We start from the raw sequence: 26,731 nt of genomic DNA, 5'->3' as shown, positions 1-26,731 counted from the left end.
TCTCGCCTCCTGTCTTCCCTGTTTTGAACAACGAAGCCCACGAGGTACCAAAGCCTCAAATCGGAAACAAAACTCCACTCAAACCTAAAATTCACCTACCTCAACAAAGCTCAAGTACGTAAACATCCTACTCCTGTTACCAAGAACGCAGTGCACCTTAACCTCTCCCCAGGTAACTGTGCATACAGTCTGTGTGGCGTGAAGATGCAGCTGAAATGCCAACCTTTCTCTTAGACTCCAGAGGGAAGCTTGTCCTCCTCCGTGTCCTTCAGAACCCCACCTTCTATTGGCTTCCTCTTCCTCATCATCCTCCCCATGCAAAGGCAATAACTACACCCTATAGCAGAGGAAAAAGTACTTTTTAATCAACAAATTAATATTAGTTCTTATGACAGCCGAGAGTCACCCTAGGGAATCTAAATACTAGAGTAGATAGCATCTTGAACTCCTCAGAAAACTTGTGAGAGCTGTTAAATTCTAGTTCTAGCCACATTTTTAAAAATGGCATTAAACCACCTCACTTTTTAACACAAGACATGGATGAGAAACTTAACCCCAGCGTCCCCAGGTGCATCCCAGTTGTTGCACAGCAACAATGTCCAGGAACTGAATAAACAGCAATACTACCCAGGCCCCATCTTCCCAAAGTCCCCAGAATGCACTCAGGAGGATGTAACTGCTTTCAGATCTTTTGTTTTGTTTTGTTTGTTTTTCGAGACAGGGTTTCTTTGTGTAGCCTTAGCTGTCCTGGACTCACTCTGTAGACCAGGCTGGCCTCGAACTCACAGCCATTCTCCTGCCTCTGCCTCCCAAGCACTGGGATTAAAGGCATGCACCACTATGCCCGGCCTGCTTTCAGATCTTAATGCCATCTCAGGCTAAGATCAACAGACTAAAGGGAAGTAAGCTTATTCCTGACATCCACACCCAAAACACTAACATGTTAAGGGCTGGCCTGAAGCTAAAGCCTGCCTCTAGCAAAAAACATTTAAAATTCCAGACAACTAAACCAAAAACCACTCACTTTTAGAATATGACTAAAGACATTGAAAGAAACTGCACTGATACCAACTAAAACAGTCAAAACGACAGGATCCCAACTAGAACTCTGTGTTGCTCAGCACTCAAGAGCATGCTACATGTGGGTATGGTAGGGGACCCTTACTGCTCAGTTCTATGAGTTCGAGGCCAGCCAGGACTCCAAAGTGAGAGCTGGTGTAAAAGTGACTATGCTAGGAATGAAAACTTTTAAGAAAACTAAAAAATAAATAGAGTCATGAGTGGTGACTCAATGAATAGGCGACAGTGGACAGTAGAAGCCAAGAAAAGGCCTGAGGAGGAACTGCCCAAAGGTGGAAACTACAAAGCAATAAGCCTACCTACTCAGACAGCTGACAAGTTCTCATTTGCTCTCCTACATGCAAGAATTTCTCCAACAAGCTTTCAAGACACTTAAACCCTTTACCCACAGTACCCCAATGATGGAGTTACCATCTCCCACTTCTACATAAAAACTTGGAAGCTTTCAAAATATGAAATTGCAGAGTTGAGCCTAGAGTGCCATGGCAACCCTTCCCAACATGATCACAAAAGCAGCAAGCAAGGAGAGAGAACAGGTTCCAGGACATGAAACGATAAAGAAAAATCTACACAAGGCATTCAGTACAGGATTCTTCGTCTTCTTTTTCTTCTTCTTCTTCTTCTTCTTCTTCTTCTTCTTCTTCTTCTTCTCTTTGTTTTTTTTTGTTTGTTTGTTTGTTTGTTTGTTTTGTTTTGTTTTTCAAGACAGGGCTTCCCTTTTTAGCCCTGGCTGTCCTGGACTTGCTTTGTAGACCAGGGTGGCCTTCAACTCACAGTGATCCACCTGCCTCTGCCTCCCAAGTGCTGGAATTAAAGGTGTGCACCACCAGGCCCGGCTCAGTACCATCTTTAAACCCTGGGAATAAAAGGGGAAGGTTAATGTAGCAGCCGCATACGAAATGGACTGGTGAAGGCAGGAACAAGAAGACTGTGGGTAGTTTAGGGATGAAGAGGGCCGAAGTTTGAGACACAGTTTCACTAAGTAGCCCTGGTTGGCTTGGGACTTATGTACATCCTGGGACTCCTGCAACTCAGCACCTTTAAAGTGCTTCACTCTTACTAGCTCCACAAGTCACTCTACACACTTGAGGCCAGGTGTGGCAGTACATGTCGGTAACCCAAGAACTGCAGAAGCAGAAGCCAGCTTCCCTCGCACAGCCAATCTCAATCAGCCTGGGTTACATCTATATAGCAAAACCCTGTCAAGAAACAGGCAAATCTAAGCCAGGCGTGGTGGCGCACGCCTTTAATCCCAGCACTCGGGAGGCAGAGGCAGGTGGATGACTGTGAGTTCAAGGCCAGCCTGGTCTACAAAGGCGAGTCCAGGACAGTCAAGGCTACACAGAGAAACCCTGTCTCGAAAAAACAAAAAAAAGAAACAGGCAAACCTAAAAACTTCTTCATTGAAACCAAAATGTTGATTACTGGGAGCTAAGGAGACTAGCAGAAGAAAAGGATGAAGAGGGGTTAATGAATCAAATTCACCTAAAATAATCCAAAGCACTAAAATTAAAAGAGAATAATATCTTTACATCCTCCAAATGTAAAATAAAAATAATTCATAGGATACCAAAAAAAATGTAAATACAGAGAGCACAGCTAATCGGTGGGTTAGATTACATTTCCCTCACCTGCTCCCTTCATCTTGTGGTCTTGATTTTAATCTCAGGTGTATCACTCCTATTCACATTATGTTACAGCACATTCAGAAGAGAAGATAAACAAGGTACACTGGGATCCTAACAGCTAGCAGGTCTGAAGATCCGGCAGCTTCCCTTGCCGGCTTTAAGAGCTATTTCTCTACCAGGCATGGTGGTGCACGCCTTTAACGCCAACACCTGGAGAAGCAGAGGCAGGTGGATCTCTGTGAGCTTGAGGACAGCTTGGTGTTCAAAGTGAGTCCAGGACAGCCCAGGCTACACAGAGAGACCCTGCCTGGGGAAAAACAACCAGCCAGGCAGCTCTTTCTCCTGAAGACTGCTGTCAGGCTCTCATGCTGACTATTCAACCTCATCCTCATGGGTCCCAGGAGCGAATGGCCTGAGACAACGCTGACATTTAGCAAGTACTGCACGACCTTCCCACACACAAATGCAACGAACGGCTATCAGAACTGAAGGGACACCACACCTTACACTGAACTCCCAGACATGATGGTTAACCTATTAGAATACCACTGAGTGCAGAGATATGAAGGTCAGAACCTGAAGCCTGATTACAGTTTATCTCAGGCTCTCTTTAGCCCCCTAAAAAGACATTCCTTGCCTAGCTCTGTTTGACCCAACAGCCTTGTGACTATCAGGAACCTCTTCAAAGGTATTATCTTAACAGACCCCTGGCTTCCACAGACCAAAAGGCTAACGTGCTGTCAGATACCATCTAAGGACAATAGCTGAGATTTCCCGCAACTGCCTACCTGATGTTTCTAGCAACTTATTTCCTTTAAGATTTATTTATTTTTAGCCTGGTCTACAAAGGGAGTCCAGGACAGCCAAAGATAACACAGAGAGACCCTGTCTCAAAAAACAAAAACAAAAAACAAAAAAAAACCAAAACAAAGCCGATTTATTTATTTTTATGTATACAAGTGCTCTGTTTTTCTCCACACCAGAGAAGAAAATCAGATTCCCTTACAGATGGTTATGAGCCTCCAAGTGGCTGCTAAGAACTGACCTCAGGAACTCCGGGAGGACAGCCAGTGCTCTTCATTGCTGAGCCATGTCTCCAGCCCCTGAACTTATTTTTAAAATGCCTCAAAGTATGACTGACTTTCTTTGCTATTACTACAACTGTTACCATGTTAGGACATGGAATTATTTGCAGCAACTAGAATCTGTGTTTCCAGGCCACATTCACTAACACTTGGCCCTGGGATAAATTCTAACCTAAATTGCTTCTTTGTAAGCCCCACTGTACTGTACTTAGAAAGAAATGCCTGATCGGTCATTGCATTCAACAAATTAACTAAAATAATGTAAGCAGGCCTGCTGTAATATTTATGAATCCAAACCTTCAAACCTTTACGGAGCTTAAGACCCTACCTGATCAGCCTCTTTCACTGTCATACCCTCCGTCTCACATAACACAGTCAATTCCTAGTGTATATGGCTTTCTTAATCAAGAATGCAAACAGTTTCTTACTGAACCTAAGCCCAGACGTCTCTACCCTCCATTCCCTCCTTTTACTTTCTCTCCTAACTTATTCTAGGCAAAAGCATTACCCGTGCCTCACTGCCCCACACTTGCTAGCCTGAATTTCTCCAAACAGGAATGAGTGAGTACTTCTTCCTGTACACATTACATTTCCAACCATAGTCATAAATCTGTTAATTCTCTAAAAACGCATGGGCAGAACTCTCCAACACCTAAAAAAAGATCTCAAATCATTAAGTGATAGGCAGCATGTGACTTTTACCTGAAAAGCACTTAAAAGAGGAGATATAAACCTGGTATGGAAAAAAACAAAAACAAAAACAACAACAAAAAAAAAAACCCTGGTGTGGTGGCACAATAGCTTTAACCCCAGCAGGTCGGAGTCAGAGGCAGTTGGATCTCTGAATTCAAGGCCAGCCTGGTCCACAGAGTGAGCTCAAAGACAGCCAGGGTTACAGAAAGCCTGGGGTGGGGAAAGGCTGAAAGGCTGAGATATGGGGTGGGTTGTTTGATAATAGTATTTGAGCTGGGTGTGTTGCGCGCCTTTAATCACTTGGGAGGCAGAAGCAGGCAGATCTCTGATGAATTTGAGACCAACACGTGGAAAGGAGGAAGGGAGGCAGGAAAAGGCATTTGAACTGCTTCTTGAACAAATTGGATGACCTGGCAACACTGAGCTCAGACCTCACTTATTTGTAGTACCTAAGTAGCTGCCCACAAGATCGTGCCCCTTACCTACTCATTAACTATCTTAACCTATAAAACCACAAGAATCCCAAGGAAAACCAAACAAATACACCCTCCTTCAAAGCTTAAGCATAAAGACAAAGACACAAACAATTAGGAAACAAATGACTCCTGCTAGGAGGGAAATAGAGGGCACTTAATGAACTCTAGCCTAACTTTGGGGAGTTAGGGAAGGACTACTCAAAGATAGAGCACCACTAAGCCTGGGGAAGGCGGGTAAAGGGAACACAGGAGGGCTGAGGCGGAACAATGAGTGGATCACCAGTCAGCAGCCGCTTAAGGGGCTAAAAAAAAAAAAAACCCACCAGTTCCAGGCTCTGCTTAGAAGAAGAAAAAAAAAGGGGGGGGGGGGGGGGGGGGAGGAGGGATAGAAAGAGGCCAGGGACATCATACGAACAAAAAAGTTAGGAGACATTTAAGAGAAAAACAAAAACAAACGAGAAGTTTAAGAAAACGCAATCGATTCGATACAGATGTAGCCAACAGCCAATCTTAAAACACAGGTATCAGAAAAAGTTCAATTTAAAGGCCAAAGCCAGCTTGGGTCAGAAAAGGAAACGGTTCCAAAACGAGGCTAAACACGTGGCAGTTTGCTAAGCAGACAAAAATAACGATTCCAGGGAGCGAAGACCATGTGCTTAAGAGTGAACTGAGAAAGGAGAAGCAGTGATGCCCCCAAATCGAGAGAGAGGAAGCACAGAACAGCACGGATAATTAATGCATAGGAAGACCAAAGGGGCTTACATCTTGGGCGATAACCAAGCAGAACCGGGATGTGAAGCATGGTAGTTTTGGCTGGCCACAAGTTTGCCAAGAGAATTAGTCCCAGTGGTCCCTTGGTGGACGCCAAGGCATTAACGCCTCTCAAAACTCAGCTGCGCCCTGGATGGATTGCACTCGGTCCCTCCGCTTCCGTCAGGATTGATTGTGCAGGCTCCAGGACAGGCTCTGGGCTCCGGGCTGCTGACACGCAGGTTCCCACCCAGGGAACAGGCCTGGTCTGTATGTGCTGGTGGGTAGAAGTTAAATTTAAACTACCATGCATTATTTCCTGATTTCTCTGTAGAAATCAGAAGCTCTTAAAGAATCATCAGTGTAGACGGGCGGTGGTGGCGCACGCCTTTAAGCCCAGCACTTGGGAGGCAGAGGCAGGCGGATCTCTGAGTTCAAGGCCAGCCTGGTCTACAGAGTGAGTTGCAGGTCTGACAGAGCAACAGAGAAACCCCGTCTCGTAAAACCAAACAAAAAAAGAATAATCAGTGCGTGCCCGTTCCATATTTACAGAAAGGAAAAAAAAAGGTATACCAAGAAGCTTAACATCGGACCATGCCAGTACTCAAGAATGGGTCACTCTGTGAATCCAATTCTCCCCACGTTGGCTTTGTCTCCCCAGCCACACTGACATTCTCAACAGCAAGTGGGCGATGTTTGCACTTTTTTTTTTTTTTTTTTTTTTGCTCAGTCTCTGAAAGTGCATATTACACAGCTGGGTATGTCCAAAAAACATAAATTACAGACTTCCTGACGGATCTCGAGTCACTGAAGTTACCTAGCTTCGTATTCCCTTCTGCAATACTAAACTAAACAAGAAGCAGAGCCCGCGTCTTACACTCAAGACTTTGCTTTCCGCCCAAATCCACTGAGTCTCTCCGGGCTCCAGCACAAGCGCAGAAGAATGCACACCTCCAACACGACAGGAGACGCCCGCCCGCCCGGCCACCCGGCCACCCGGCCGCCCGCATGCGCCCCTCGCGCCTCGGCGGAGAGCTCCTCGCTCACCTACGTTCTGCTGCGCCGCCGCCGCCGCCGCCGAAGCCCGCGAAGGCAGACGTCCTCTCCGCCACAAGGCACTTCCGGCGCGCGCCGTGACGTCGCCCAGCGCGCCAGCCCCCGGCCCCCGTCCGCCCAGGTTTCGGGGATTAGGAAGAAGCGCTGCCTTGCGCTTTGGTCGCGGGTGCCCGCGCTGTTGCGCGTGGCGGAAGGCAGCTGGGGGTGAGGCCGCGGCGGGCTCGTATCCTCCGTTCTCGGCCGCCGCGCTGAAGGTAAGCCTCCACGCCCTGCGACCCCCGCCGCCCCAGACCCGGAGACGTCCAGCCCTCATTCGTGCTTCTCTCCCTACGAAACTTGAAAGACGACAAAGCAGGGTTGACTACCTGAGGCTTTTTAAATAGCCCTCCCAGCAGCCCAGCGTGAAGCGCTCTTCCGCATTCCTGCCTCGATTGTCATTCTTAGTGCACAGACTTTGTTTTCCCAGGTACTCGATAACTCCTGCGGACGCCTGCGCTTATTAAAATCAGATTTTTTTAACTCATTTCACTGGTAATTTTCAGAGTTGTAAGCAGTAAAAGGGATTACTTGGCGTATCGATAAACCTACCGGTTAATGACCCATTCAAAGCATGCCATTCATATAATAAAATGGGTCGTTTCATAATTTGGTTCTGCACAAAATTAAAAATCCTAAAGAACTTCATCAAAATGTGAAAGTATCCAAAATTAACAAAAGGGAGACTGGCGTCTTGGCCTGCATCTGTGATCCCTGTATTTCGATTGTAGATGCAGGAGGTAGAGGAGAAAAAAAACAAAACAAAACAAAACGGAAAAGCGGGATAGATGACTGTTCATTTCGCGAACAATATGGTGAATAGTTGGAATAGTTTTTGCTTTTTACCCCTAAAAAGGCGTCAATTGTAGCCTTGTGGTTTCACCACGTCTTCAACCGCAGTGCAGAACTAAAAGCCTGAACAGCCACCGCCTGAACAGGAGTATTCACACCCCACCCCCACTGGCCTACGCTAATCTCTTTAAATGAATGAATGGAGGAGGTGGAATGCTGCCTTGTTTACATCAGTGGCTGTTGATAAGATTCCTGATGGGTTTTTTGTTTTCCCTTTTAGAAATGAGCGGTGGCTTGGCTCCAAGTAAGAGCACAGTTTATGTATCCAACTTACCCTTCTCCCTGACAAACAATGATTTATACCGGGTAAGTTGTATTAGATATATCTCTTTAAGAGAGAATCTGTACCTTAAGCCAGTACTGATCCCTGAAAGAAAGAATTCTTTATAGGTATCTCCTGCAAATGTTGGGGGGGGGTGGGGTGGGAGGAGTGTTTTAAAAACAGCTAGAGGGTAACTTGTGGGTGCCCATCATCCTAACACTCTGAGAGCTGAGACCATCAGATCATAAGTTCAAGGCTAGCTGAAACTACGTAACAATATTCTGTCTCAAACAAACAAAAAATGAGCTGGGAATGCAATGGGGAAGCACTTGCCTAGCGTAGTTACCACACACGTGTAACCCCAGCACAGGGGAAGCTGAGGCAGGAGGATCTTGGGTTCAAGGCTAATCTGGGCAACTTAGACCATGTGTCACAAAAGAAAAGTAAAGAGGGATACTGAATTGGGCAGCCTGGGCTACAAAGAACTGTGCCTGTCGCAGTAAAAAGAGCTTCAGTTTGTTTTTGATCTTTGTCAACAGGGTCTTGCTTTGTGGCCTGAGCTTGCCTCAAACTCGCGGCCTCTTCTTCCTCTGCTCTACTGAATGCTAGATTTGTAGCCATAACACCGTCACTCCCGGCTAGATTGAGTGCTTTTTTTCATTTTAGGGAGTTTTTTGGTGTTCTTTGCAGTCAGAGCTATGTCTTTAACAGCTGACTGTTTAAACCACTGGTGTAGTTTTATTCGACAACCCTGGTATTTGAAGCACAGGTTTAGCTGGTATTCTGGTGGGGTTGATAGTCCCACAGGCAGATCGGGAATACAGCTACTACCTAGTCTGTCTGTATGTCACAGATCTAAAAATGCCGAGTGGTGATTTTTCTCTCTGTCCACCCCTTAGAGGGAATTTAGGAACTGGAGCTTATTGCCTGTAACTCCAGTGACCATATTATTCTAGTCACTTCGAAAATGTTTGTGGTTTGTTGGATCTTGCTGTGCCGCCCCGAGTCCTGAGCCTCCTCCTCAGCCCCTAGGTATAAGAATATTTCTTGTAAAGCCTGTTGTATAGACCGAAGGCTGAAATTTTACATAAAACATAACAGAATCTGGTCAGTGAATACAATATGAATATTTAATTTGGTAACCTTTTAAATTATGAATTCTGTGATCTTTTGTTTTCAGATATTTTCCAAGTATGGCAAAGTTGTGAAGTAAGTATTCACATTACAAAATGATTGGTTAAATAAGATGCTACTGTTAACATTTTAATATATAGTTCAGTTATTTTCCTATGCACACAAACATTTGACAGTTTTCATGTCATAAATGATACAAAGATTTAAAAGTTTGGCCGGGCGTGGTGGCGCACGCCTTTAATCCCAGCACTCGGGAGGCAGAGGCAGGCGGATCGCTGTGAGTTCAAAGCCAGCCTGGTCTACAAAGTGAGTCCAGGATAGCCAAGGCTACACAGAGAAACCCTGTCTTGAAAAACCAAAAAAAAAAAAAAAGTTTAATAGTATTGCCTTTCTAGTACTGAGAACTGACCTCAGGGCCTCAGATGCACTAAGCACACTCCTAACAGCTCAGTTACACATCAAGATTTTGTTGAGAGCTTCTGCTTGTGCAGCGTACAGCTTACTTGGAAATGTCTAGCCGACCAGTCACTCTGGAGTGATACTGTCTCAATGCTCTATATTATGTTCATGTTTTGTTTAATTGCTTTTTGAAACCGGAACTTCCAGGTTCCTCTTGCCTCCACCCTGCTCCAGACTTAGTCAAACGTTTCTTCCCAAAGAGCTCAGCAAAACGTTGATTTGCTTTGTTTTTAAGATGGGGTTTCTTGCCGAGCGTGGTGGCGCATGCCTTTAATCCCAGCACTCTGGAGGCAGAGGCAGACAGATCACTGTGAGTGTGAGGCCAGCCTGGTCTACAAAGTGAGTCTAGGATAGCCAAGGCTACACAGAGAAGTCCAGTCTCAAAAAACAAAAACTAAAACAAAACAAAACAAAACCCTCAAATAAATACAACAGACAGGATCTCAATACTTACTTCAAGTTAGCCTTCAGCTTGTCACATTTCTGCCTCAGCATCCTGAGTGGTAGCATTCTAAGCATGTGCCACCATGCCAGACTCGAGTACTGTCCTTCTAAACGACGTTAGAAGAATGTCATTGCACTAAATGGCACGTGACTAGCCATCCTTGTAGCCCAGGGGCACTGAAGTAGAGCTAAGGACCACTAAACTTGAAAATAACAGTAACTCACTTTGCTTTTTGTATACAAGAGAATACCTCAATTTATGTCTCAGTTTTGCAAGGAAAGGGTTGGTAGGGAAGAGGATGTGTGTTGATAACACAGTTGATAATGATGTAACAATTGCATCTCCCTGTCTCTTGACTGGATCCTTTCACGCTCTAATTACTAGGGGAAAAAAGCTCTCTTTATTCCAGCTGTGGTCCTCTGTGTTGTCAGTTGCCTTCTCCTTTCCATTCTCCTTGGTCCTCATGACTTTGAAGAGCTCGATGGTTTAAATCAGTCTCTCTGCAGACAGGCTTTCACAGCCTAGGCTGGCCTCAAGCTCTAGCCAAGGATAACCCTGACCTCCTGTTCCTTCTTCTTCTTCTTCCCCTTGCTGAGTGCTGGCATCATAAACATCTACCACTAAAGCATGATTTTTTTTTTTCATTTCAAATGTTTTATTATTTAGCCTTATAAACATGATCTTGCATTTCCTGAGTAGTTACACATTTTTGACTCACTTTTAACCTGTTCTTTGTTTGTGCTTTAAGGGTTACAATAATGAAAGACAAAGATACTAGGAAGAGTAAAGGTGTTGCATTTATTTTATTTTTGGATAAAGACTCCGCCTTAAGCTGCACCAGAGCAATAAATAACAAACAGGTAAGCCATTCATTTTGTTAGGATTTTAACCTAATGTTTCTGTGTTCATTTAATCCAAAAGTTATTGGGCTACAGGAGATCAAGTTTGGGTTAATATCTGTAATTCAGGACTGCTGCCTTTTTGAAAAAGATGTCAGCATTGTACTGGATTATCAAAATGCTGGAAGAATCTTAAGAGAGGAAATTACAGCATAGACTCTAGCACGTACTTACTACAAGAAGACTTGAGGCAACAGCATTCGATAGCTGGTCTTGGTGACTACGCCCTGTGCACTCACACTGTTCTCTGATTTAGTTATTTGGTAGAGTAATCAAGGCGAGCATTGCTATCGACAATGGAAGAGCAGCGGAGTTCATCCGAAGGCGAAACTACTTTGATAAATCTAAGTGCTATGAATGTGGGGTGAGTAAGCCTAACCCTCTGACTCTTCTGTGGTATCAAGTGTCCTTCATAGTAGTCTTTCCGTGGTGCCCACCAATGGGGGTGCCTGGAGGGGGCACCGGTGGGTAGAGGATACAGGGCTTCAAATGTGCTGGCTATCCTGTCACTTACTCCCTTTTAACAAGTCTCTCTCTGAACCTGGGGCTAAGCTGGTGACATGCAAACGGCAGTAGTCTTCTGTACACACACACCTTGCTGGGGGTTACAGGCATACATACAACCATGCCTGGCTTTTTCTTTCTTTTTTTTTTTTTCTTTTTTTTCTTTTAATATTTTGCAGTGGGGGGATGGGGTGGGGTTGGAGGGACAGGGTGTTGGTTTGGTTTGGATTTGAGTTTGTTGTCATTGTTGTTTTGTTTTTTGGTTGGTTGGTTTGGTTTTTTGGTTTTTTTTTTGGTTGGTTGGTTGGTTTTTTGGTTTTTCAAGACAGGGTTTCTCTGTGTTGTAGCTCTAGCTTTCCTGAAACTCTCTGTGTACATCAGGCTGGCCTGAAACTCAGAGATTCCCCTGCCTATACCTCAGGAGTACTGGAATTAAAGGTGTACCACACAGCTGCTTTTTTTTTTTTTTTTTTTTTTTTTTTTTTAATGTGAGGCTGAGCGTTTGAGGGCTTCCTGCTGGTACAGCAAGCACTCTTTATTGCCATGCCATCTCTCCAGCCTCCTCATAATTTCATTTTGTTGTAGATTGTTTTCAGTTCACTTTGAGATGGTCTAAAAGTACAAGGCTAATTATCTTAATGTCTTGAAAGATTTTAAGTAACTCATAAATTTGGGTAGGTGACTAGAAAGGAGACAACTATGGGTATACTGCATGCTAATTTGGTCAGTTCATATCATTTAAATCCTGTTAAAAGATTATTGTGTAGGCCAGGTCAGCTAATGTTATGTAATGAGACAAAGTCAATAAACAAATAAAAAACCCAAAATAAGAAATAACAACAAAAATATGCAAAGCATGACAACAACAGATATGAGTGATTCCATAGCTCAAAAGGGATATCTGATTTCCACACTTATTTAGCATCTTTCAGGTGATCTATATTCACTATAAACATGGAGAGTAAGGAAACATTTTTTTAGAGATTTGTTTGTTTTATGTGTATGAGAGTTCTGCCGGCATGTACACCTGCTTGCCAGAAGAGGGCATCAGATTACATTGTAGATGGTTGTGAGCCACCATGTTGTTGCCAGGAATTGAATTTCAGGACCTCTGAAAGAGCAGACAGTGCTCTTGAGTGCTGAGCCATCTCTCCAGCCCAGGAAACTCTTAAACAGATAAACGGACGTAATGGAGACAGAGTCTCTCTGTGGCCTAGTCTTGCCTAGAATTCACTATGTAGCTCAGGGTAACCCTAAGCTGGAGGTCCTTCTGTCTGAACCTCCTGACTGCTGGGACTGCAGGCCTGTGCTGCTTTGCGCAGTCAGCACTGTTCTTTTCACAAACCCAACCTAATACTTTAGAATAGTTTCAAAATAATCTTTTTTGTTGTTGTTTTGGTTTTTCTGTTTGTTTGTTGTGTGTATGTTGTTTGTTTGTTGGTTTGTTTGAGACAGAGTTTCTCTGTGTAGTCCTGGCTATACTGGAACTCACTTTATAGACAGGCTGGCCTCGAACTCACAGAGATCCACCTGCCCTCTGCCTCCCAAGTGCTGGGATCAAAGGTGTGCGCCGCCACACTGCTACCACCCAGCTCCCCTGCTTGTTTTTAAAACTGAATATTCAGCAGCATCTTATAAATTAATAGAAATATCCAGATGTGGTGGCACATACCTTTAATCCCAGCACTCAGGAGGCAGAGGCAGGACAGCCAGGTCTACAAAGCAAGGCCAGGACTACTAGAGAAGCCCTGTCTCAAAAAAAAAAAAAAATTAATACAAATAATTTTATCCCCATTTATCAGGCTAATATAAATTTTGTATTAGAGTTGACGACCATTTAGATTACAGTTCTTTTGTGGGTAAGAGTTGAGATTTAAAGTGTTTGAAGAAAGTTCTTCCTGGCTCCTCAGTTACTGTTGTAGCATGCTAGCACTTGGAGTGTCCCACACTCCGCCTCCTCCGTGCGAAGGGAACAGGTTTGGTCTTGTGTTCACACAATGAGAATGCTGTTTCCTGAGTTCTAGCCTTGGAGTCACAGGGTCAGGGTGGGTTTCTATCAGTAACAACACTACAGTGGGTTTTTTCCTTTTCTTTTTTAACATGAAACAAAAGGAAAGTGGCCACTTAAGTTATGCCTGTCCTAAAAACATGCTTGGAGAGCGTGAGCCACCAAAGAAGAAAGAGAAGAAGAAGAAAAAGAAAGTCCCTGAACCGGAGGAGGAAATGTACGTGCATCTTGCTCACCTGGCTGGTGCGCCCTTTTGTCTTTTTGCTGTCCGCTGAGCATGTCTGAACTCTCTCTCTTTGTGACCTAGTGAGGAAGTGGAAGTGAGTGAAGAAGATGGGGAGGACCCGGCTCTGGACAGTCTCAGTCAGGCCATAGCGTTCCAGGTACTGGCTTGTGCTGGCGGCACTGGTGGCTGGGGACAAGGCACAGGTCGGACCACTTGCTTGGCAGGGCAGGATTCCCGTACTGGAAAAGCAGAGCAGGTTTGGGGGTGGGGCTGTGGGGAGATGGTGTGGGACAGTGTGGAGCTTAGTGGTCCAGTTGATTTGACTGAGCCCAGCTACAGCCTTTCCCCTATGTACCCGGGAGGCTGGGGTGAAGAATTACCAGAGCCTAAGAATTCAAGACCATCCCAGGGACACCGTATCTCAGAAAAAAGGGGGGACATAGTAGGCAGGGTAGTCCATACCTATAAACTCAGTACTCAAGGGGAGGCAAGAATATTACATGCTTGAGCCTAGCCTGTCTCAAAAATTGAATAAATACTTTTTTTAAATTATAGATTATCCAGGCATATGGTATACTTCATTTTATAGTTCATATTCTTTTATTTGGTTTTGATTTTGGTTTTGTGTTGTTGTTGTTTTCTTTTTGTTTTGGGGGGTTCTTGTTTTTGTTTTTCCAGACAGCCTTGGCTGTCCTAGACTCACTTCTTAGACCAGGCTGGACTCGAACTCATAGAGATCTACCTGCCTCTGCTTCCGGAGTGCTGGGATCAAAGGCGTGCACCACCACTGCCGGGCTATAGTTCATCTTCTTATATCACTGTGCTGCTCATGTATGTCAGGACGATAATATCTGTTTCCTTCTCACCTCATAAATATGAGGCTACATGAAACATTTCGTTTGTTTTTCTAGATTGTGAGGTCCCACATACTTTCAGTATGTTATTAACCTGTCTTCATTACAAAATTGGATAGAAGTATTGGACTAGCTAGTGTGTTATCAGACTTCTGTAATTTTAGAATGTGGGGAAATAGCATACTTGTCTTCTCACCTGAGAAGGCTGAGGTAGGAGATCATGAGTTCAAGGCTAGCCTGGGCTACCTAACAAGTTCCAGGTCAGAAGTTCAAGGTTGCCCTTCCTATGTAGAGAGTTCAACCCTTCTCTCTCGGGGAATAAAAATTAATTCTCTGCAATTATTTTATTTTATTTTTTATTTCTTTGGTTTTTTTGAGACAGGGTTTCTCTGTGTAGCCTTGGCTGTACTGGACTCATTTTGTAGCCAAGCTGGCCTTGAATTCACATAGATCTGCCTGATTCTGCCTCCCTGAGCACTGGGATTATAGGCGTGCACCATGGGCACCTGGCTTCCTGCAATAATTTTGAGTAGGACTTTAATGAGGACCAAGCTTGGGGCTGGAGAGGTGGTTCAGTGGTTAAGGGTACCACCTGCTCTTGCAGAGGTCCTGAGTTCAATTCCCAGCAACCACATGGTGGCTCACAACCATTCTTTGTTATCTGATTCCCTCTTCTGCAGATAAAGCACTCATATACAATAAATAGGATGAATAAATCTTAAAAAAAAAAAAATGGAGGACCAAGTTTGTCAGTATGACCTGGGAGGGTGGAAATTATTTGTGTTCTGGTTTTTCCATGGTAATTCTTTTGAAGTAACATGATATGCCCTAAATAACTGGTTTTGTTCTGTTTCTGAATCGTATGCCAGCAAGCCAAAATTGAAGAAGAGCAAAACAAATGGAGACCCAGCCCAGGGGGCCCCTCAACCTCGGATGATTCTAGACGGCCACGGATAAAGAAAAGTGCATATTTCAGTGATGAAGAAGAACTTAGTGATTAAAATTGTATTTATTTTGTAAATATTCCTCAAATAAAACCTTATTGTACCAAATACAGTTGTGGATAGACACTTTTTTTTTTTAATATTTGAGAATAAGAACACTTAAAGCCATATAGTATTTACTCTAATGTAGCTCAAAAGAAGTTTTCCAGTGATTTTGAAGTGCCATGTTTCTAGCTTGCCTCAGCACAGTGCAAATCCTAAATCTGAAAATCCAGTGTCTAGAGTGCTCCAGACTTTTAGCACCAGCATGATGCCTCAAGTGGAACAGTGAAACTGCTTTACTCACAGCCTTGTTAAAGACTAGAGAGGCGCTTATGGTGAGACACGAGTGAGCCTTGGGGTTAGACTCGGCTCTTACCCAAATATCTCTTTATGTGTATCACCAGAAGAATTGGAGCTGCTGTAGCTGTAGTCCAACACATTTCACACAGGGGACACCCAGTCTGGACTAAAATCAGAGGTTTTTTTGTAAACTTGAAAATAATTCTAAAGAATAAAATATAGTACTGCCAACTACCAGAAGTAGAGAGTGGATGGTAAAACACTCTCACAACATAGTTGTACCACTTCATTTGTGCCTAACTGGGCCATGTGAGGACTTGTGAAAAAAATTAACCTCCTAAATTTTTGCCTGCATACATGTTTGTGTACCATGTGCATGCAGTGTCCCTGGAGGCCAGAAGACGAGTGTATGAGCTTGAACTGAAGTTACAGATGGTTGTAAGCCAATGCATGGGTGCTAAGAATCAAACCCAAGCCCTGGGGAAGAGCCACCAGTGCTCTTAACCACAAAGCCACCTCTCACATCCTGCAAAATAAAGCTCTTCATGGGGGCACACAGTGAGAGGCCAGCGTGTGAAGCCATTTTGGGCACAATGTACTGAGTCCTTTTTTGTTTTGTTTTTTTCTTTCTCTTTTTTAGTTTTTTGAGACAGGGTTTCTGTCATGGACTCGCTTTGTAGAGCAGGCTGGCCTCGAACTCACAGAGATCCACCTGCCTCCCAGAGTGCTGGGATTAAAAGCCTGCACCACCATACCCAGCTGAGCGCCAACCCTTTTTAATATTTATTTATTTATTTATTCTGTATACAATGTTCTGCCTGCATGGACACCTGCAGGCCAGAAGAGGGCATCACATCTCATTATAGATGGTTATGAGCCACCCTGTGGTTGCTGGGAATTGAACTCAGGAACTTTGGAAGAGCAGCCAGTGCTCTTAAGCTTTAAGCCATCTCACTAACCTCTGAGTCCCTTTCTTAATACAAGAAAATCTAAAAGGCTAAACAGTTATGTGCTGCCTGTGGCCTTGAGATCTGTTCCCTAGAAGCGAAAACTCTAGCCATCTCCTTTCATGGGTTCGTACGTTACTAAATAAAATGGGCCTTTGTTCATCCATAAAGGGATAAAAGAAGGTTTTTTTGTTCTGTTTTTTCCTGTTACTCTCCGGCCTTCATCTTCAAATTGATTTTAGATGTTTGTTAAGTACACATTGTATTTAGAGTAAGAAGGATTATAATGATGTAAATACTTTTTCTTTTCTTTTCTTTTCTTTTTTTTTTTTTGGTTTTTCGAGACAGGGTTTCTCTGTGTAGCCTTGGCCTCGAACTCACAGTGATCCGCCTGCCTCTGCCTCCCGAGTGCTGGGATTAAAGGCGTGCGCCACCACGCCCGGCTCCGTAAATACTTTTTCATGTCATCAATTATATTTTTTGTATTTATGACAAAGTCTTTCCAAATCCTTTTTATTTGGTTCTGTAAAACTGGTATTATGAGCCGGTGGATAAAATAGAGTGACGGGGTGTCTTGTAAGGCACATACTACCATACTGCAACAAAGAGAAATAAGAATGGCCTGTGTAGGATTTTGTTACAACTATAACAAACTACCTTAAATCTAGTGATTTAAAACAATACAAACAGATTTTAGCAGCATGGCTCGGAAGTCCAGTCTCCTGAAAGTCTTGACATTCCACTAGGGTGAAGAGAACTGTATTTCCCTCTGTGGGCTCCAGGGCCGTGTTTCCTTGCCTCTGGCATTTCTAGGGCTGGACTTGGAGAATGTTGTGCTCCTTGGCTTATAACCACCTTCACCAGCTACAAAGCAAGAAAGACAGGCCACACACTCAGCATGTTCCAGCTTTCATTCGCTGTAAAGCATCCTCGTCGCTTGCCAGGGCTCTCCTGGATAGTCCAGGGTATTCTTTCGTTCAAAGTTCCCAATTAAATCAACATCTGCCAAACATTGCTAGATAAACATTCATGGGCTCTAGAAAGTAGGGCATGAATATCTTTAGGTTATTATTTTTCCTACCACATCTTCCAACAATTGAATTAATAATTTGAAAACCTAGGGCGGGGATTGTACCTCAGAGGTAGAGTATATATGTTCGACAGGCACAAGGCCCTGCTTTTAGTCTCCAGCATCAAAACAATTGCACTGATAATCTAAACACGAAGAAAATCAAACCTAGATGGCTTCACTTGTGAATTAATTCTTTCTTCTTTTTTTTGGGGGGGGGGCATGTTTCCAAGACAAGGTTTCTCTGTGTAGTCTTGGCTATTCTGGACTCACAGAAAACTGCCTGCCTCTGCTTCCCTGAGTGGTGGGATTAGAAGCATACACCACCTCATCTGGCTTACAAATTAACATGGGTTAAGTTAACCATAGCTCAAGGCTAGTTACGTAAGTAACAAGTTGAAAGCCAGAAAGGATTACACATGGAGAACGTCTCAAAAGAAGAAAGAGGAGGAGGGGGAGACAGAGATGGAGAAGGTGGAGGAGAAAGAGGAGGAAGAGAGATGGCTCTGTAGTTAACACTGCTTGTTCCTCTTTCAGAAGAATAAAGTTCTGTGCCCAGCACCTGTTAGTAGTTTACAACTGAATGTAATTCCAATGCCAGGGGTTTCAGTACCCTTTTTTGGCCTCTAGGGGCACCAGTACATACCCACACATAGACACACAAATAGATAAGTATTCAGGGTTTCAATGGACAAATGCTTTGAGTTCTGAAAAGGCTGGTTCTATAATTACATATTTGTAGAGGTGACCTTCATTTGCCTCATTAAGACGTGTCTCTGTATATTCCATAGTTGATTGCTGAACCAGCAGTGAGCTAGTTCTGGTGTTGTCATTACTACTGAGGAATCTCCTGTTTCAGTGCTAGGTAAAAATTACCCCCCAGTTATCTCTGTTTGGCTAATAAAGAAGCTGAAGAGCCTATGACTGGGCAGAGAAGACAGTAGGTAGGACTTCTGTTGCAAGTCTAGGGGTCCCAGGGAGAGAGGGAGGCAGGGATAGAGGGAGAGGAAGGGAGAGGGGGAGGGGAGAGGGGAGAGGGGGAGAGGGAAGGGAGACGGAGGGGGAGAGGGAGCGGAAAAGGAGAGGAGAGGGAGGGGAAGAGGGAGGGGGAAAGGGAGAGGGAAGGGGGCTGGGCCATGAGGATGAGGCCATGAAGCTGGGCCATGAGGAGAGGATCACCATGGAGGAGTCACCATGAGGACAAAGATGAAGCAGGAATGGACAGGGCAAGAGTAGATGCCAAGCGACATGGAGAACATGACTGGGAACTAAGCCAGGCTAGTCAAGTTTGAATAAATCAATATATATCTGCCCAGCTTAGTGCTTTGGGGCTTATTATAAGTGCAACAGGTCTCTGTGTCATATTTGGGAGTTTGAGCAAGTATAGAAAAAAACTTTAATTCCAACATTTGGTGCCCAATATAGGGCAAGAACTTACACAGACCCAAACTTATACCCTAGAAGACCCTAGATTTAGGCATTAAAACAAAGGGCCAGATACAGAAGCTGCAGTGTGTGTGTGTGTGTGTGTGTGTGTGTGTGTGTGTGTGTGTGTGTGTCTGTGTGTGTGATGGGACGGATGGTTTTTGCCACCCACCTCTGCATTGGCTTCTCACAGGCCTGGTTTGCCTGTGACAAACCACACTTGGTCTTAAAAGGCCAAGCCTGGGCTGCCAAATTATGTGCAGGATGGGCTGCAGGTAGTGTGCGGTTGCTAAGAAATCATCCCCCCATCACCGCTGCCACCTAATTATAGTATCCAAGCTTGGATTCTGTGCAAATTTTTACCCCAGCTGGTAGAATATTTTCTTTGTGTGTGTGAGGCCCTGGGTTCTATCCTCAGTATCACATAAAGTAAGTGCGGTGCTGCACACCTGAAATTCTGGCACTAGTGGGGTGGAGACAGGAGAATCAGAAGTTTAAAGGAATTCTTGGCTACATAGGAAGTTTAAGGCCAAACTGGGCTAAAGACTCTGTTTCAAAATTAAATGAAAAAAAAAAAAAAAAAAAAAAAAAAAAAAAAAAAAAAAAGAAAAAGAAAACAATCAATCAATCCAGAATAAAACTTAAGGGATTTAAAATATCCTTTATCGGGCTGGAGAGATGGCTCAGCGGTTAAGAGCACTGACGGCTCTTCCAAAGGTCCTGAGTTCAATTCCCAGCAACCACATGATGGCTCACAACCATCTATAATGCGATCTGATGCCTTCCTCTGGCCTGCAAATATATATGAAGGCAGAGTAATGTATGCACAGAAATAAAAAAGTAAAACTTAAAAAAAAAAAAAAAAAGATTTAAAAAAAATAAAAAATAAAAAATAAAAAAAATAAAATATCCTTTATCTTTTAGGTCAAGCCTAGAGTCTGAGGGAGAGTAGGCAAACTTACTATAAGAGTATTGTCTGTATCTCACCCAGAAAACCTTTTCTTGGGACAGAGACTTATATAGTCTAGGCTAGCTTCAAACTCACTGGGTGCTAGAGGATTGCCTTATACTCTTTTTTTTTTTTTTTTTTTTTTTTTTTTAACCTCTGCCTCTTGCTAAGACTACAGGCAGGTGTGTGACACCGTGCCCACCCACATTCTATTTCACCTCTACTCATTATTTGCTATAATACAAATAGAACTGCCTTGACTCTTTTTCTGCCTGATTCCTGTATTCCCTAGGAATTCAGTCACTTGACTGTACTGCCCTGATTCACCATCTCTCCAACAACCTTTTTTACACTTAACATGGGATAGTTGCTCCCTCAGACTGGGTTTTCAAAGTAAACTCCAGTAGACATATCACGTTGGCTCACAGCCCATCCTTTGTCTCGTTCCTTAAGGAACAAATGGGAAAATATTGTGATAAATGTTGATTTTAAGTCCAGACAATCCAAGATATCAGGACAGAAATATGTGTGTGTATGCATGCATGTGCATCTAAGTATGCATATGGTGTGTATGTATGCGTGTGTGTTGTGTGAGTGTTTTGTGTTTTGTGTGTGTTTGTGTGGGCGTGGTGTGTGTGTGTGTGGTGGTGGTGGCGGCAGCGGCAGTGGTGGTGGTTTGAATAGGAGTGGCCCCTGTAGACACATGTGTTTGAATGCTTGGCCCATGGGGAGTGGCCCTATTAGGAGGTGTGCCCTTGTTGGAGTGGGTGTGGCTTTGTTGGAGGAAGTGTGGGTGGGCTTTGAGGTCTCCTATGCTCAAGCTATGCCCAGTGTGGCTTGCTGTCTCCTGCTGCCTGCTGGTCTGGATATAGAACCCTCAGCTCTTTCCCCAGCACCACGTCTGCCTGGATGCTGCCGGTTCCCACCATTTGATAGTGCACTAGACCTCTGAAACTGTAAGCTAGCCCCAAGCACATGTTTCCCTTTATAAGAGTTACCATGGTCATGGTGTCAGTTCACAGCAAAGAAACCCTACTAAGACAGTGTGTACATGTATGGTCAGCTATATAGAAACATAGAATGGGTATCGTCCTGTATTCCAATTAGTTACGGGACACACTACAGTCAGAGTCCTCACATGGACAAAAGATAAGCTCAGAACTTTGTGGGGAGAGCCTGAGTCCTGGGACTCAAGCCAAGTCCAAGGCAACAGTTTATATCTGGAAAGAAAACTCCTTTGGATTCAAGGAGCTGAAGGCAGTCATTTATGTAGCCTGATCTAACAGGTCTGTCCACTGCTGTGTGTGTTCACTGAGTGGACAGTGCCTTGAGCAGATTACTTTCATCAAGGATGAATTGCTCTTTGAAACAAGACGTGTGGAAGAAGAGGTTGCTGCTAATGTGCACTTAAGTAATTTTTATTGTAAAGTGACCAAAATTGCACTTTATTCCCCAAGTGAGATTCTTTTAAAAGCATGCAGTCACACTCTAGGATGCTCCTTACTTTCTGAGTGCCTCTCTTCCTCTTAACCTTCATGCTTAAAGCTTATAGAAAATACATTTAAAACACAAAAAACAAGAGGGAGTGGTGGTGCACATTTGAGAGGCAGCAGCAGGTGGGTCTCTGTGAGTTAAATTCCAGACTGGTTTATATAGTGAGCTCCAGGCCAAGCACGACTACATAGTGAGAGCTCAGGAGATATTGGATTTTGAAAACAAAAAGCAAGCAAGCAAACAAAACAAAACAAAACAAAACTGTCAGCTTGGCTTCATACTGGCTGCTCCTGAAATTCTTTTCTACATTAAAGCCAAGGGTCTAGTTTAGCCTGAGTTGAGGTCCCCAAGAGATAAAAGAACCTAGGATGTAAGCCAACCACATGGAGCTCGGGCTTTGTGTTCCTTTCACAGCTGACATCTCTCACCCAGGATCCCTTGGAAGCATTTTTGCCTCAGGAGCCTCTTAACTAATTACTTGTTGCTTTTTTGAGACAGGATTTCTCTGTGTATCCTTGGTTGTCCTGGACTTGCTTTGCAGACCAGGCTGGCCTTGAACTCACAGAGATCTGCTTGCCTTTGCCTCCCTCAGTGCTGGGATTAAAGGCGTGTGCCACCACGCCCGGCCCACTAAATAATTAAAAGTTCCATTCAAACAAACAACAACAATAAAAAGACATTTTCTTCAATGCAAAGGTAAGCTCCAGTAAATGTCTATTATTGGCTGTGCGTTTATTTTGTTTGCTTTTCAGTTGAAAGCACTATTAGAATAACATATGCTGGGTGATTGTAATCCCACACTATTTTCCTCTTAATTTGCTCACTTTCTTAAAATTCTTCCTGTATGTTTTTCTATAGTATTAGTGTGTAACGATCACTATATTCTTTTTACAGTCCTTAGTATCTCATTCTTAAACTCAGAAGTTAAAATGAAGGAAGCCATTATACAAAACTGGTTGGCCATGGATATATTAACATCATAAGGCCAGGCATGGAGGCGCACCCGTGTAATCCCAGCACTCGGGAGGCAGAGGCAGGTGGATCTTTGTGAGTCTGAGGTCTGGTCTACAAAGCGAGTCCAGGACAGCCAAGGCTACACAGAGAAACCCTGTCTCGAAAAACAAAACAAAACAAACAACAACAACAAAAAGAAAACAGCATAAGGAGAAGCTTTTGCCATTGTTAAAGGGCCAGACAACCCAGGCAATATATCCTCAGCTCTCTAAGATGTACATATTCAAAATAAATTGACATTACACTCTACTTTAAACTTTACTTTCTTTTTTTTTTTTAATTTTATGTTTATTTATTTATTTATTTATTTATTTATTTATTTTATAGTCTGATCATAGCCCCCTCCCTCCTATTCTCCCAGTCTCACCTTGCCCCCCTTCCCCCCATGCCCCCTTCTCAGAAAAGGGGAACTCCCACCCCCTACCCCTCCACCCCCGCCACCAACCTGCCACAGCACATCAAGTCACATCAGGACTGAGCATATCTTCTACTGAGGCAAGGCAGCCCAGTCAGGGGGATGTGATAAAAAATCAGGCAACACAGTCCATGTCAGAAAACAGCCCGTGCTGCACTTACCAGGGGACCCACACAAAGACCAAGCCACCCATCGGCTACATTTGTGTAGGGGACCTAGGTCCAGTCCATGCATGGCCCTTGGTTAGTGCTTTGGTTATATAGAGTTTAAGCCATACAGGGCTATATTTATAAATAAGGTCTCAAGAATCCCTAATGTCTGAGCCTGGAGTGCTGAGATTATAGGCACGTGCCACTACACCTGGCTAAATCACCCAGTGTGACTATACCAACGAGTCTTAATACTTTATGGAGTGTTGAAGCTCTTCTCTTGGCAAATGTGAATGGCACCTGTTTGGCTATTTGTGTAGAAGTCTCTATGTTTTCTTTTATCATAAGTAAATATGAAGGAGACAATTGCTGAGACATAAGATAAAGCTGTTTTTTAAAAAGACGTATTTATTATTATGTATGCAGTGTCCTGTCTGCATGTACACCCACAGGCCAGAAGAGGGCATCACATCACGTTACAGATGGTTGTGAACCACCATGTGGTTGCTGGGAATTGAATTCAGGACCTTTGGAAGAGCAGGTGGTGCTCTTAACCACCAAGCCATCTCTCCAGCCCAGATAAAGCTGTTTTAACAAAGAAATTGTCACACTGTTTTCAAAACCGGCTAGAGGATTTTACATTCCTTATGTATGAAGGTTCTAGGTCCTCAATTTATTATTGTCTTTGAGGGCTTTTGCTGTTGCTCTTCTCCATTCGGAGAGCAAACCCAGGGCCTTTCACCTGCTGCACTAGGCAGTACTGTGATTCTGAACTGCAGCCCCAGCCATCTGTCCCCCTGTGGGTGTGAACTGTGGTCTCACTAGGTCTCTGCTAGTCACTCACGATGCTCAACATCCTTTCATAAACACATAGGGCATTCCTAGATGCTCTTATTTATTTTCCCTTTGTCTTCTTGTCCCTAAGTTGTAACAGCCTTTTGTATATTCTAGATATGAGTCCCTTATCAGACATGCAATTTACAAATCTTTTTCTCAGTTTGTGGCTTTATTTCTGTGTCCTTTAAGGCTTTAATTTTTATGAAATACAAATTATCACTTTTTAAATTTTTATTTATTTATTTATTTATTTTTCATTGGTGTTTTGCCTGCCTGCTTGCCAGGGAGAGAGTGTTGGATCCTCTGGAACTGGAGTTACAGACAGTTGTGAGCTGCCATGTGGGTGCCGGAAATTGAACTCAGAACCTCTGGAAGAGCAACCAGGGCTCTTAACCACTGAGCCATCTCTCCAGCCCCCAAACGATCACTTTTTATCATTTGTGCTTTTGATGCCCTATCCAAGAATTGTTTTCATTCTGTGGGTAAGATGATGTTCTCTTGTTTTGTAGCTCCAGTTCTTACTGATCTGTCTACCATCCACTTTGAGTTGACGTTCCTGAACATTACGAGGTAAGCTCCTAAGCACTTTATATGAGGGCAGCCACCTCCCAGCACCATTGCTTGAAGAATTAGAACACCCTCCGCACCCCACCCTCACCCGCCGTGTACTGGTGATAGAAGTCTGTGGGAAAGGCTCTCTGCAAATTTTGATGAACTGAGTGTGACCCTGAGGACTCACACTGTAGAAAGAAAAAACTGACTCCTTCAAGTGGTCCTCTGACTGCCACACTCCACCCATTTATACCCGTACACACACACACACACACACACACACACACACACACACACACACACACACACGCACACAGAGAGAGAGAGAGAGAGAGAGAGAGAGAGAGAGAGAGAGAGAGAGAGAGAGAGAGAGAGAGAGAGAGACTCGAAGCAAGGAAGCAATATCTAGCCTTGAATAAATAACTGTAAAGAGATAACATCTAAAATTTTCCTCATTGAATCACCCCAGTGCCTTTTTTGAAAATCAGTTCACAATAAACACAAGGATTTATATTGGGGTTCAAGCAGGTATTCATGACTTAGCAAATTATGACATTAATTAGTACTTTGTTGGTTTGTACATACTAATATTATCATACATTACACTTGCTATTTGTTTAGCAAGGAAGCTGTTACTCTGTACTCATTTGGCCTTACAATTACCATACTTGTATTCTCTTAATTCTATTTGAAAACTTGTGTGTGTGTGTGTGTGTGTGTGTGTGTGTGTGTGTGTGTGTGTGTGTACATTTGTTTCTCTCTCTTCACAATGTGGATTCCTGGGTGGAACTCAGTTTATCAGACTATGTAAGTGCCTACACCCACAGAGCCATTTCATAGGCCCTGTTTCCTGAGAATGGCTTATTTAGATTAAAAAAAAAAAAAAAACAGGAACTTAAAAACTGCTTTTTCTGAAAACCACTGGTTTCTCACTTGTTGAAGGCAGGAAGGAAGCTTTGTTTCTAGCTTTTCATTTTCTTTCTGTCTACCTTATTTTGAATTTCTTCCTCCTCAACACTTCCTATAGGCATGTTAATCCTTTTCAGATCATCTAGTTAAGGTTAATTAGTCCTAACTTTACCTAATCTGTTTCAGTCACTGTTCTATTGCTGTGAAGAGACAGTGTGACCAAGGCAACTTATAAAAGAAAGTGTGTACCTGGGGGCTTGCTTACAGTGTCAAAGGGTGAATACATTACCATAGTGGTGGGCAGCATGGCAGCTGGCAGACAGGCGTGGCGCTGGCAGACTGGCATGGTGCTGGCAGACTGGCATGGCGCTGGCAGACAGGCATGGTGCTGGCAGACAGGCATGGCGCTGGCAGACTGGCATGGCGCTGGCAGACAGGCATGGCACTGGAGCAGTAGCTGAGAGCTCACAGCTCATCTGCAAGTTTCAGGCAGAGTGAGAACAAGACTGGACCTGGCATGGACTTTGCTTTTTGTTTTCATTTTGTTTGTTTGTTTTGTTTTTCTGAGACAGGGTTTCTCTGTGTGTAGCCCTGCTGTCCTGGAACTCATATTTTGTAGATGAGGCTAGCCTTGAACTCACAGAGATCCACCTGCTTCTGCCTCCCAAGTGCTGGAATTAATGTTGTGCACCACCAAGCCTGGCTTGTACTGTTGTTGTTTGGTTGTAAGACAAGGTTTCTCTGCACCCCAGCTGCCCTGGAACTCACGCTGGCCTTGAACTTGAGGAGACCTTCCTGCCTTTGTCTCCCAAGTGCTGGGATTTAAGGCCTGCACCACCACACTTGGCTGGGCATATGCTTTTGAAAACTCAAAATCTACTCCCCCCTCCGCTCGCCTCCTCTATGCCCGCGCCCAGTGACACACCTTCTCCTACAAGGCCACACCTCCTAAACTTTCCTAAACCCTTCCACTGACTGGGAACTAAGCTTTGAAGTGTATGAGCCTATGGGCAGCATTCTTTCTCAAACCACCACACCTTCCCAAAGGTAAATGTTTCTCTCTGGAGCCTAAGCTGGGAACAAAGTAATACCAACGACATGGATATCAGGGCGTCAGAATGGCTCAGTTTAGGTGAAACCCTTGCTTCCAGGCCAGAAGACCTGGGTTCAGTCCTTTCGATGCACTTGGTAGAAGGAGAAGACGGACTCCTATAAGCTGTCTTCTGAATTTTGCATAT

At 43.8% G+C, this 26,731-nt stretch overlaps 2 protein-coding genes across 8 annotated transcripts in view; one reads left to right on the top strand and one right to left on the bottom strand.

The window, feature by feature from the left end:
* Nucleotides 1-6,831, bottom strand: part of Pphln1 (periphilin 1) — a 60,216-nt gene extending 53,385 nt beyond the window's left edge. For 2 of the 4 annotated variants that reach the window (XM_051160247.1, XM_051160248.1), the window contains exons 1-2: nt 6,760-6,829; nt 5,725-5,989 (exon numbers count right to left, since the gene is read on the bottom strand). In XM_051160247.1, the coding sequence (XP_051016204.1) occupies nt 5,725-5,764 (40 nt within the window). In that variant the 5' untranslated portion in view covers nt 5,765-5,989; nt 6,760-6,829. Of the gene's footprint in view, nt 1-5,724; nt 5,990-6,759 lie in introns of all 4 variants that reach the window. The other 2 variants (XM_051160246.1, XM_051160245.1) reach the window with 2 other exon arrangements.
* Nucleotides 6,832-6,889: 58 nt separating this feature from the next.
* Zcrb1 (zinc finger CCHC-type and RNA binding motif containing 1) lies at nt 6,890-15,770 on the top strand. 4 transcript variants are annotated; one of them, XM_051160241.1, is made up of 8 exons: nt 6,890-7,022; nt 7,877-7,962; nt 9,099-9,127; nt 10,705-10,816; nt 11,112-11,219; nt 13,472-13,584; nt 13,675-13,750; nt 15,317-15,768. In XM_051160241.1, the coding sequence occupies exons 2-8, from the start codon at nt 7,879-7,881 to the stop codon at nt 15,446-15,448; spliced, it is 654 nt and encodes a 217-aa protein (XP_051016198.1). In that variant the 5' UTR covers nt 6,890-7,022; nt 7,877-7,878; the 3' UTR covers nt 15,449-15,768. The 4 variants fall into 4 exon arrangements, with proteins under 4 accessions (XP_051016198.1, XP_051016200.1, XP_051016199.1 ...); XM_051160242.1 differs by lacking the exon at nt 6,890-7,022 and adding an exon at nt 7,052-7,234 and having other exon boundaries at nt 15,317-15,769; XM_051160243.1 differs by lacking the exon at nt 9,099-9,127 and having other exon boundaries at nt 15,317-15,769.
* Nucleotides 15,771-26,731: the final 10,961 nt, after the last annotated feature.

Source organism: Acomys russatus, chromosome 17 (genome assembly GCF_903995435.1).
Source record: "Acomys russatus chromosome 17, mAcoRus1.1, whole genome shotgun sequence".
Taxonomy (NCBI): Eukaryota; Metazoa; Chordata; class Mammalia; order Rodentia; family Muridae; genus Acomys; species Acomys russatus.
Note: the sequence above shows the minus strand (reverse complement) of the source record. Positions and strands in the feature narration are given on the sequence as shown.